The 12,936-nt window shown below is 44.6% G+C and overlaps 1 protein-coding gene and 1 long non-coding RNA gene across 6 annotated transcripts in view; one reads left to right on the top strand and one right to left on the bottom strand.

Moving 5' to 3' along the window:
- MORC1 (MORC family CW-type zinc finger 1) overlaps positions 1-12,889 on the bottom strand; it is a 46,128-nt gene extending 33,239 nt beyond the window's left edge. The window contains exons 1-4 of one of the 5 annotated variants that reach the window (XM_083736331.1): positions 12,766-12,889; positions 7,966-8,019; positions 6,090-6,124; positions 4,320-4,388 (exon numbers count right to left, since the gene is read on the bottom strand). In XM_083736331.1, coding sequence (XP_083592457.1) covers positions 4,320-4,388; positions 6,090-6,124; positions 7,966-8,019; positions 12,766-12,836 — 229 coding nt within the window. In that variant the 5' untranslated portion in view covers positions 12,837-12,889. The remainder of the gene's footprint in view (positions 1-4,319; positions 4,389-6,089; positions 6,125-7,965; positions 8,020-12,765) is intronic. The other 4 variants (XM_083736333.1, XM_083736332.1, XM_083736334.1 and 1 more) reach the window with 4 other exon arrangements.
- LOC310843836 overlaps positions 1-12,936 on the top strand; it is an 87,367-nt gene that overhangs the window by 66,462 nt on the left and 7,969 nt on the right. The gene's annotated exons all lie outside the window — the stretch shown is intronic.

Raw genomic sequence — 12,936 nt, 5'->3', positions numbered from 1 at the left:
CCAAGGGAAAGCTTGCTGGAGAAGGAGGGATGGCATAGCTGTCAGTGGATAAACGTAATATCCGAACTGTGTGTTGTGGTTTAGTAGTAGTAGCAGTAGCAGCAGTAGTAATAGTAGTAATCTTATTATTTATACCCCAACCATCTGGCTGGGTTTCCCCAGCCACTCTGGGTGGCTTCTGGCAGAATATAAAAACATTCAAATGTCAATCGTTAAAAACTTCCCGATATAGGGCTGCCTTCTGACATCTTCTGAAAACCATGCAGTTCTTTATCTCCTTGACATCTGATGGGAGGGCATTCCACAGGGAGGGCGCTACCACCAAGAAGGCCCTCTGCCTGGTTTAGGTGTGAATATGCTATGCTATTAACTGAAGAATGCTCATAGTTTGCACTACAGTAACAATTTGATGAGAGAATGTGGTCCCTTTCTCAACGGATGTAAAGAATACATTTTATCCCCCTTCGAACTTGTGAAAATGGTTGCTATGGCATGCAGCGTGGGAAATAGCTGTTATAAATTTGACTGATAGTTCCTGGATCTATAATATACAGCTGTTTCAGCTTAGGGGGCCTTGACGGATGTGGCTTCTCCTATTCCTGCCGACGGATGTGGTTTTAAAATGTGCACTATCTGACTATGAATGCTGTGAGATTTGCTGCTGATCCTCTGTGATTTTGGTTCTATGGTTGAATTTCATTTTTTTGCCACAGGGCAGGTAGCCTCCCCTCTCTCTGTGGTGGTTTCTCTCAGGCTTCAGAATGATGGGGTGGTACAGTTGAAGGATGAAAAAATGTTAACCTGCAGACCAGTGGTGATCTGATAAATAAGAGTGGGAAATTCAGAAGTAGTTTAAGCATCTTTTGTGTGAAATGCTCCACGGTGTTTCGACAAGAAAACTCTTGTGCTGTGTACACACTATACATTGAAAGCAAAGGACTCCCCCTCCCTTCTGCCAAAAAATACGGGAACTATAGTATTTAAGGGTGCTGGGAAATGTAGTTCTGTAGGGAGTGAATCACAGTTTCCTGGATTCTTTGAGGGAAGCTATGTGCTTTAAACATATGGTGTGTACACAGCACTAATATTCCTTCTCCTACCGCCAGATAAAGAGAACAAATGTTGGGGGTCCTGCCATCTTCCATTCTGTGGCCATGACCAGGCCAGTGTAGACGTCGTTGAGTCAGGAGTGCGAACATGCTGGGAATGTGGTCTTGGAGGAGCACATCTTTGAAACCCTGTCCTGCCATGTGATACCCAAAATCTTCCTGACAGCATGTGGAAGGCGCTGAGGGTTATAAGTTGCCCACGACTCATTTCCATAATGCAGCATGCTCAACACAAAAGCCTGGTAGACCTTCATCTTGTTAGCATTGCATTTCCCCATACCTTTTGGAGAGGCAAGTCACTGCTGGATCTGCCTTGCCAATATGCTTATCCAGCTCAGCATTGATGGAGAAGCTGCTGGTTGTGGTGGAACCAAAGTAGACTAAATTGCCTACCACTTAATGATGGCTTTCCCCCTATGTTTTTAGCTACTTCTATGTTAGCTGTAAGCTACCTTGAGTCCCTCTCAGGGGAAAAGGCAAGGTGTAAATGAAAATGAAATAAGATGAACAGAGAAACAACCCCCTGATGCCTCAGTCCTGTATACCTGAAGGAGTGTCTCCACCCCCATCATCCAGCCCGGACACTGAGGTCCAGTGCTGAGGACCTTCTGGCGGTTCCCTCGCTGCGAGAAGTGAGGTTACAGAGAACCAGGAAGAGGGCCTTCTCAGTAGTGGCGCCTGCCCTGTGGAATGCCCTCCCACCAGATGTCAAGGCAACAAACAACTATTTTACTTTTAAAAGACAACTGAAGGCGGCCCTATTAGGGGAAGTTTTTAATGTCTGACGCTGTACTGTTTTTATTATTCGGTTGGAAGCTGCCCAGAGTGGTTGGGGAAACCCAGCCAGATGGGCGAGGTATAAATAATAAATTATTATTATATTATTATTATTATTATTATTATGGCTGATGTTTTTCAGTCCTGTTAACAGTGTGGCCTGCGTAAATAAGGAGACACCAACACGCAATGTCACATCCATCAAAGAGAAAGAAAATCTTCAAACTTTCCACTCAAGCTTGGAGCACCTGTTTGTCAAAGCCTGAAAACAGAACCACCGTCTCCTCATCCTCACGCAGCTAAAAATACCAACCTCCACCCTTGTTTGCAGCTGCTTCAAGAGGCTTTTTACGCTATGAACCAGCCCCACCTGCTGCTCGCCACTGCAAGTACAAAGTCGCCCTTCTTCCTTTCGCGCTGGAAGTTTGCACGCCAAGTTTCAAAGAATTAATTTGGCACAGAGGGGATTCTCAGAACCCCTGAGACGCACGTTCTGGGAGCAGTCTATTTCAGGCGCTGGTTAACCTAAGCTGCAGGAGGCAGACATCGTGTTATCTCCTTGGCACCAGCTCCAAGCAGCCATGATCCCTTCTTACTGATTAAGCTGTTTGTACTTAACGACACCAGAGGGGGAGAAAACAGTTGACTCCTGGCAAAAGGAAGGCACCAGGCAAACAAAAAGAGAATTGAGCTTATTGACTTTCACCACTTGGAAACCTATCTCCACATGGAGCAGATGTGAAAAGCTAAAACTACGAGTGGTTATTTAGGGCAGGTGAATGGGGTTTTTTGCATTGCTTGTGGGACTACTGCCAGCATATGACACCTTGCTAGCAGGTTTGCACCGGCTGCCAATCTGGTCCCAGCCCAAGTTCAAGGCTTCAGTACTAATGTACAAGGCCCTATACAGTTCAGGAACAGGACTGCCTTATCCCTTAATAGTCCCTGTAGGTGACATCCTCAAAGTATCAGAAGGCCACTAGGAGCAGGCCTCTGTGTTCGGGATCAGCCTCCATGTCAAGATACAATAGGTGCTTACTAGCTGTACTTTCCGGGGGGGGGGGGATATATTTTTGTTTTGACAAGCTTTCCCAACTGGATGATTGGGAAAACAACACGGGGCGGAAGGGATAAGGATTGCATCTCCGAGTTTAACAGCCCAGACCAATTCAGTGCCTTCCACTCCAACCTTGTGTCTTTGACTCTAAGCTTTGAGAAAGACTTTGAGTGCCTCCTCCACCACCCTGCCTGGTGATGCTGAGGACTGAACCTGTGACCTTCTACATTTGAAAAACACGTTCTGGCACGAGGCTACTGGTTCCATTTTAAACCGAGCCAAACCAGTCCCATGTGAACGCATCCTCAGGATCGTGCCAAAATCTGTCCTGCAGATTCTCCAAGGCTTTCTTCACTTGAAAAAGGGGATTCCATTCCCCTGCCTCATTCCCAAGCACTTGATGATTTCTTTAGAACTGTGGTTGAGCTTATCTTATTAGTGTGAGGCGGTTATGGGTGGTGGGTGTTTTCTTCATCATCCAGTAAACAGATCTCCAGCACTCTGCAGTCTCCCTGCCCATGCTTCCTGACGTGAAACCTCCTCACCACAAGAGGAGTTGTCTCATGATGTCTACCTTCCCCTTGGCTTTGATGAAAGCACTAGCACCCGGAAAGGCTATAGAGTGCAGGCCACTGGTGAGAATTGAAAAATGAAAGGAAGGGGACTCACAAACAACCCCCTAGCCACCTTAGAAGTAAGGTGAAAGTGTCAAAACCCCTGCACTCCACTCATGTGAATTTCACCAAAATTCTCTGCTTGGATAATTTTCGAAGGCAATTCCTTTCCAAGTTAACTGATGGAGAAGGGTTGGGGGGGGGGGTAAACAGGAGAAATTTCTGGCTCAGTGCTAGTAATGCTTGTAGTTTCTCTTGAGCTGTCCTGTACACAAATACAATAAAAACAGTTCTTTGGAACTAATATAAACTTATATGAAAAATTTCTGACCCAATAACAGTATATATAACACCAGCGGGAGACCCGATATGGCACATATCGGGTCCATTGCCAATGTCTGGACATTTGAGGACAGAACTGGTACCAAGGTTAGTTGCATGGCTTAGTTCCTTCACATGTATGGGTCTTCATATATGAATCGCAGGGAGTTGGACCAGATGAACCTTGGGGTCCCTTCCAATTCTATTGTTCAAGTACTGGAGTTTATTGCTTTTATATTTTACTCTTACTGCAAGCCAGCATACAGGGCTCTTCCCTGTTTTCTCCTCACAACAATCCTGTGAGGTAGGCTAAGAGCGCACGTGTGGCCCAGTGAGTTTCATGGCTGTGTGTGGCTTTGAGTATGGGCCTCCTGAGCCCTGGAATGACACTGTCCTAGCACCCAAACACTCAGTTAAATGAATACAGCAGTATTAACTCACGAGGAGTCATGCCACATCCATTGTCCAAAAGGCACAGCATAAATCCTCCTTGCAGGTCCTCATTATTCACTGCAAAACAAAGTATGGGAAAAAAGGAAACAGCTCTTAATAAATATTTGGAAACCATACATTGGTAAGAAGGTTTGTAGAAGAACAAACAACCATTAGGTCAAAAAAGAAAATTCCCGTAATGGGAAGAAAATAAACAAATAGTTGCCCAATGAGGACTGAAAGTCCTCCGGGGGCATGGAATAGTCACTGTTGATGGGAAGAAGTGGTTAAAAAGTGGGGGTGGGGAGGAGAATTGTATGATTTCCTTGGAAGGGAGCATGGCCAGCTCCCTTTGAACTTTAGCCAGGGGGCATTCTTCATTGCAACACTTCGTTGCCAGTCCCACTAAGTTGGCCAACCATTGCTTCACCTTCTCAGTCGAAAGGATATTTGTTGGCTTTAAAAGAGGATTAGAGGACAAGGCCATCAGCAACAACTAGTCATGATGGCTGTTCCACCTGTCAGAGGGATTATGCCTCTGAATATCAGCTGCTGGAAACTGCAGGAGAGGAAGAGTGCTGTTGAGCTCAAGCCCAGTTCCCACAGGTCTGGACTAGTCCCTAGTTCACAGGATGCTAGACTAGATGAGCCATTGGCCTGACCCAACATGTTTTTCTTACGTTCTTAAAGTACAAACATCTCCCCCAGCTTTTGGTCTAAGTTTGCAAGTAACGCATCTGCTGGTGGTGTCATTTCAAGGCCCCTAAATAAACGGACCAAGTTTAGCAGACTGGTCTCCCGTAGATTTCTTCGGAAGGCATTTCGAATGAACTGAACGGAGACTGCTTTTAGTGTCCTCAAGATTGCAGTGCATAATTATAATCTTGGGCATGCCTGGTTACTAAGCAGCGAGTCCCATTAAACTAACTAGGATAAATTTCAGAGTTAACTTGCTCCAAAGGGATCAGGCTGCAAAAGGACTTCCTCAGATAGGGCTAATGGACAGTGGACCATGATGTCAATTAGTGAAGCCAATGGCCATGGGAGGATTTGTATTAATTAGCATGCATGGAATTAGGCCAGAGCCATGATTTATTTCTTTTAAAGGGGTTTCCTTTGCAGAGTTATGTGCGCACTACTAGGCCTTTAACTATGTCAATTGGTTAACTGTTGTACAAGACAAAAACATCCCTGCCCCCATATATTTCTCAGTAGGAAAATCATCCCAAAAGGTCAAAATTATATTCATGTCAGAGACATGTAGAATCTGCCAAATAGTACATTTTGGCACAGAAGCAAATGTGCAAACTTTAATGCTATGCTGTTTATATTGTAAATATTTTTATGGTTTTAATATATTTTTATTTGTATTCTATCAATGTTTAATTGTTTTTACATAACTGGGTTTTTTTCTGAGTCCCTGTCATGGAAAGGCAGTGTTTAAATAAATATATCATCACCATCTTATGAAGCAATTTCTTTTCAACAAAACAGATACAGTGGTACCTCGGGTTAAATACTTAATTCGTTCCGGAGGTCCGTACTTAACCTGAAACTGTTCTTAACCTGAAGCACCACTTTAGCTAATGGGGCCTCCTGCTGCTGCTGCACCACCGGAGCACGATTTCTGTTCTCATCCTGAAGCAAAGTTCTTAACCTGAAGCACTATTTCTGGGTTAGCGGAGTCTGTAACCTGAAGCGTATGTAACCCAAGGTACCACTGTAATGTGATCAAACTAAGAAGCATTCAGAAACAGGACCCCCCTTTAGACAACTTACCTGTATATATGTCAAGTCTGGTGGCAGCCGCATCTCTGGAAATATTGTTTAAATATTGTTAAAAAGGTTTTAAATGAAAACATTAACGCAAGTAGATACACATAAAGCAAATTCACTCTATTACTGAACTGTGTCTATGCTAGCTGCAAACACAAAAACACTCTGATCAAAACTGCACTTACTTAAATCACATGAAATCACTTGAATGCTACTGTACATATTCTGCACCAGTGGTTTTAATTATATTGTATGCCACCTTGGGCTCCCAACGGGGAGGAAAGACAGTATAGATATAAAATCAAATAAAAAAATATAATGCAATAACAACTCACTTCAATGCAGTATCTATGTATGGAAAAGGGAATATAAATAAATTTAACTAAATCAGTAACATAACTTAATTTTTTTTATATCAGACTTCTATAGTAGTATTGTGCAAAGCTGACAGTCTCGAATGAAGTTGTAAAATATGAAGCTGATGCAAAGGAAAGCGTTAAAGCAGAAACATGCAAGTCATCCTGAAATTATCAATATACCATCCCAGTCTACCAGTGAGAAGATACTAACTGTGATCCAATAACAGGATTGTCTGGGCTTGAAATCCCAAGGGAGGCAACAAACCCAGAGAGGAAGCAGTAGAAGGTGAATTTCACAAATTGATTTGAAATAACCAACCACTTTCAGAGGGCGGAAGAAACAAATCCTTTAACTAAGCCTCAAGGCCAGGCGTCAACAAACTTTTTCAGCAGGGGGCCAGTCCACTGTCCCTCAGACGTTGTGGGGAGGGCAGACTATATTTTGAAAATAAAAATAAAAATGAATTCCTATGCCCCACAAATAACCCAGAGATGCATTTTAAATAAAAGCACACATTCTACTCATGTAAAAGCACACTGATTCCCAGACCGTCCACGGGCCAGATTTTGAAGGCAATTGGGCCGGATCCGGCCCCTGGGCCTTAGTTTGCCTACCCATGCTCAAGACTCAACCTGCTAGGGGTCTAAGCTTCCTGGTAAAGCTGCTTGGAGGGAGTGCAATGATGTCACAATTCCAGAAGTCTTGTCCCTGTGAGCACCTTGGGCAATAAGACTCCAGCCTCCCAGGTTGAAGTGCTTCCAAATGTGTGTTCACCACAGGATCAATGTTGTTCATACATGCACTTTTTTTTTTTTGCAGTGTCCACAGAACGTCTTCTGACCAAAATGTCGGAAAAGTATTTAATCCAAATACTCTTTCCAAGGAAAATCAGGATGCTATCCAGACTATTGCTATTTTGGGGTGGGATTCAAGCACACAATAGGAAGTTCAAGTTGCACTACTGCAATTGATTGGGACATCTTGTGCAACAAACTCTCTTCCCCAAAAAATTCCAGAAATTTTGCACTGGGCAAATGATGTGGAAAATGCACTGGGCAGTGTGGAATAACACATGCTTCAGTCAATGTCATCTAACCTCTCCACAAACCAATCAGGAAGAAAGCTACATAAACAGGTCACCTGGAAGTGCCCTCTGATAAAAGGAACCACCTGTTACCAATTACACATTTGTTATGACCTCGCCCATCTAGAAGCAACAGTAGTTGGCCATCCCAACCACAGAGGATAATGTTGTTCAATTCTGTGGATAAGCCCAAATCCAAAGAAAAGACTTGTGCGGCAGGAGAAATAATCTTTTGTATACAACACTGAATAAGGAAGGAGTATTCCAAAGCCATTTCCTACATTTGAGAAAGATTTAAAATCTGACAGCTGCCTTCTTGCGCCAAGTAGAACAGAACAAAACACATCTATTTCCACAACCTAGCATGACAGACTCTCTCTCAAGCCCCAAGTACAGTAAGCAGCATAAAATTTAGTTCCTAAAAGTAGTATTTACCGGGAATTGTCAATCAGTTCAGCGATGGCTCCAAATAAAAAGTCGTGTGTTGTGCTAGAAAGAAGCATTAAGGGAGTTTTAGAAGAGAGAACCTGGAACAGCAACAAATCGAACACTTAAGCGTTATTTGGCATGCCAGAAAACAAAGCACCTCCTCTTCAAATCGTGGAAATGTCAAACTGAGGGCAGGGGAGAGAATGTTTGACTGGGGGTTCCTTCTACCTTGACACTTGAAATACAACTGGAAGGTGCGCATGCAAAAGGTAACAGCAATTATTCTTCCTGAGCGGGTCACACGATAACAGGAGACTGCAGTCCTTACGCAGCCCAGTCCTATGGATATTCACTCAGAGGTTCGATAGGACTTCACATTCAAGCAAGTGTGACTTGAGTCTTAATCCAATCTTTACTCAAATCGCCACTTAATTCAATAAGACTGACCCCCCCAGATAAAAAGTACAGACAGGATTGTGCTGCGAGAGTGTTACTGCCAGATATATCTATATATTATATTTTGACGAGTGACTGCAATGTAACAGGTTTGTTGTAGCATAAACTCTCGCAGACTGCATATCATTTTGTCAGTTTCACGAAGGGTCTCTTGTTTTCCATACAGATTTGCCCAGGTTTTACACACTGCCAAGCAGGCCTCGCTCTCTGGGCCATCGCAGACTGCATGTCACAGCTTCCTCTTGTTTGGGAAACCTGACTCCACAGTGCTCCCTCCCAATGTTTGTAAGTGTATTCAGCTGAATGTGCTTACAATTCTCCTTCTGACCTTCCTGGCCTGCTCAATATAGGAAGTCTGTGGTGGGAGTGAAACTGGGAAGTGAAACACCTCTCAGACAGTGAACGTCATAATGCCTGAAGAGGGCTGCAGAAATAGCTGGGCAGAAATCAACTCTGTGGTTGTGTCTGAAGTCACCAAATGTCTGCACACAAGCGACAAGGAAAAATAGAATTCAAATGGCAGGCCATTACAAATTAGGCCTGCAGCCGAAGTTGTGTAAACAACTCCCCTTTTCCACAAGTTTCAAAGAGGCAGAAAGAACACAGAAACACTGGAAAGCTGCCTTGGACTGTATCAGACCAGTGATGCATCTAGTTTTCTATTGTCTACACTGATTGACAGTGGCTCTCCAAAGTTTCATCCTGGAGACATTCCCAGCCCTACCAGGAGATGCCAGGAATTGCATCTGGGACTTCTGCATGTGTCCTGCCACTGAGCTATAAGGCCCTTTCCAAAAGAAAGAAAGAAAGACAGAGACTTAGGACCCGGTGTGGCATGTTAGCAGTTACAATACTAATTTTCATGTAAAGATGAACATTTAGGCCAAGTTTCAGTGGGGAGGGGGAAATCTGGCTCTTGCTGCCACAGCTTAGTCTGAGCTATGGGTGCAACAACCTTTTCTGGGCCCAGCACACTGCATGTTGTGGACTGGGCCTTCCACCCCACCCACAATATATTGGCAAAAACTGTTACATAGTTACAGAACTGCATCAATATTATTTTGAGCAAATTAAACCATTGAAAACAAATTTGATTAACGGAAGCCTCTAAATGTAACTTTGTGGCCCATGAAAAAGGCTGAAGATATAAACAGGAAATAATAACATGTAGTTACTGCACTGGGAGCTGTAAAACTGCCAAGGCCCCCCCCCCCCCAAACGTTATGATGACCTGCATATAAATGTTACTGATAGGCAGAAGCCTTTCTCAGGGTGGCCTTTTCTTAAGCCAGCCCTGCCCAAACACTTAAATCTATATATAAAACACATGTCAGCACAGTGAACATTGGCTTGCCTCGATTGGGATAATCAATAAATAATGGTTATGAACCTCATATTGCAGGAGATATTTGTGGGATGCTGTTGTACCTCTTCAGGGGCACCAACGTGTAACATCAGATTCAATTTTAATTGGTTCTGAAATGACTGCATGTGGGATTTTTTTTATTTTGCTTGGTGGGAACTGCTCTTTGCTGTGGGAAAATAAATCCATCCTTAGTCTTTCCCTGCATGGGTGCTGTATATATCGAACAAGAACAAAGAGCCACGTGGCCCCATAAAAACTAACGTATTTATTTATAGCAGAAGCTACAGCAGAGGGAATTTATTTTATGAGTCATCTTGTAATGCAATAAATAAAGACACAGAACTTCAGTGCAATAAATGTGTTCGTCTTTAAGGTGCTGCAAGACAGGGTCTTTGGCTATGTATACACCAGTGGCTTAAAACACAGTGAGGTCCCGCCCCCCCCAACTGTGTTCCTTGCACATTGGCTGAACACACCAGAGAGAAGACCAGGATGCCACCACCTGATGTATGTTCCGTTCTGTTTCCCCATGTGTGTAACTCCCCTGAACTCCTATTAATGAAGCTGTCATCTGTGCATGTGCAACAGCTTCCTCAAATGTCCACACCTCATCTTAGCTGTGAAGTGCACAAGACTTATGTTTTTAAATCAGATGGAAGCTGGTTTGAGGGGAAACACCCCAAACAGAAGCATTTCTCAAAGAACTACAGGATAAATATGGACTATGGCTGATGACATGTGACCGCCACTATGGGACTGTGCTGGAACCAGAATAAACGGAAATGTGTACAAACTGCCTTTGTTTTCTTTGCTCTAGTATGTTAATGGTGCAATCCTATAGGTGTCTATTCAGAACAAATCCCCCCTGAATTCAACAGGACTTGCTCACAGGAATGTTTGGGCATGTGTATAGGATTGCAGCCTGCTACGTCAAAGTGCAAGTAGATAAATAGGTACTGCTCCGGCGGGAAGGTAAACGGCGTTTCCGTGCACTGCTCTGGTTCGCCACAAGTGGCTTAGTCATGCTGGCCACATGATCCGGAAGCTGTACGCCGGCTCCCTCGGCCAATAAAGCGAGATGAGTGCGCAACCCCAGAGTCGGCCACGACTGGACCAAACGGTCAGGGGTCCCTTTACCTTTTACCCCTGACAAAATCTTTGGACCGTTGACTCCTATGAGCTCACCTCTACTGGACAAAGAGGGCTGGGAAGAGGGAAAGGACGTTGCCGTGGGAGTTTGGAAACTACCATTCTCAACAAGGGGAATTCATATTCGAGGAGGCACAAGCAGCTTACCAGTCACCAAGTTGCAATTCCCAGCAACATTTAACGAACCACAGTGCCCAGAATTCTTTGGAGGAAATAATGTGCTTTTGAATGTGCTTTAAAGGTACACTATGGTGTACACACGGCCTGTGGGATCCTGTGAAAGCTCCACTGATATACTCAACTGCACTTTATTTATGAGCAGGACTGGGCTGCAATTTTGTTCTAAAGGAGGATGTGCAGCCACTGGGACTTTGGGCAAGGTGAAACGGGGTGTAGAAGTTACTGCAGGGCCTTTCCAGGATCCTTACCCTCCATGTTGCCTTTATTGTGGGGACCCTATACACAATTTTTCTGCTTCACTTCTTCATACGCTCTTGGAGAAAATCAGGGGACTCTGCTTCCTAATCTGCTTCAGAGTCAGACTGGCTGGCTGTGCCCATTTACTTGGAAGCAAAAGTGGGGCTCAAGATGGCTTTTCTTCTCAGTCAAAGCCTAGGGAAAGGGACTGCGCTCTGGAAGTTGTGAGACGACAACGCTCATAACTCCTGACAACTGGGTGGGCTGGCTGAGGCTCATGGGAGCTTCGGCCTAACAACATCTGGGTGGCCACAGGTCCCCCAACCTCTGGCCTAGGATTTGGCTGCATGCTTCACCCAGTTGCACCTTCCCCTCTTCCTAAGAGCTCTCACATGGTCCTCTCGAAACACAGCGAGCCTGGGGGCAAGCTAGGTCCAAGCAGACACACACAAAGAGCCCCTTAGTGGCTCAAATGTCTTTTAAAAACTTGGCTGGGATGCACAAGACTTGTCCCCTTCTCAGGGAAAGGAGGGTAGCTCAGTGGTAGAGCATTTGCCTTGCATGCACAAGGTCCGCTGGTTCAATCCCTGGCGTCTGCAGGTAGAGTTGGAAGAGATGCCACCAAATCCTACACAGGTGCTGCCGGGCAATGTGTTAAATGCTGAGCTAGGTAGACTAGTGCTCTGACTTGGTATGCAGCTTCCAGAACATTTAGATGTACAGTAATCAGTGGTTGTTGTTGTTTTCTTTAAAAAAATGTATAGGTGTACTCTCATTTTCCTACTCATATTGAAATACTGCTCCTCAATGAGGCCAAACTTAATTCACAAAATGTTTAGGGCTATGCCCCAGAAAAAAAGCACTGGGTGTAATAAAACAGAGGGGTAACTCTCTTTCCCATTCTTCTAAGTGCTCAAAATGCTTTGCACAGAGCATTTATAAAACAAACACTGAATTTAGCCAAAGTCTCTAGGGCACAGAACACCACCTATGCTTTTTATTTTTGGAGCATCAAGTTGGCGTTGCCTCATTATAAGTGTGCTTTCCTTTTACTTTTTCTTGACCCAGCCCTCATTTCAGTATGGAACAAGTTTCAGTGCCAAAAATACACGTCATTCCTGCCACTTAGAACATGCATCCCACCTGGGAAAGGCGGACGCCTTTCCAAATGGTCTCCTCTACCCTTTTAGAGAGTTTTTTCGCTCTTCCTTTTTGTTTTTCAAAAAAGCAAACCCCTCCAAATTTAGACCTATTTTTTAGAAGCATGTCCCGCTATAGGAAATGCAAAATTCCTTTGCAGCTGCTGGACCACCCCCTTCCTGTCCGCCCCCCTCCTGCCCATGCCTTGGTGAAACCAACAGCTAATGCATTTGGCCTACATAAAACGAAACTGGAAAAGCAAAGGTCGCTCCACTTACGAGTTTGCGTACAGGTACTCTAGCCTCAACCCTGCCCTGCAAAGAGCGCTGTAACGCGCATTGTCGGCCATCGCCGAGGGGCCTGGAGCGCACGGGTCCAGACGCAGTCGCAGGGCGCCCCCTTGTGGCCAGCGTGCGACGACGCACCTCTAGGGCCCAAGGCGAGACTTG

Source organism: Podarcis gaigeae (genome assembly GCF_964106915.1).
Source record: "Podarcis gaigeae genome assembly, chromosome: 4".
Lineage (NCBI taxonomy): Eukaryota > Metazoa > Chordata > Lepidosauria > Squamata > Lacertidae > Podarcis > Podarcis gaigeae.
This window is presented reverse-complemented; position numbering and strand designations above follow the sequence as displayed.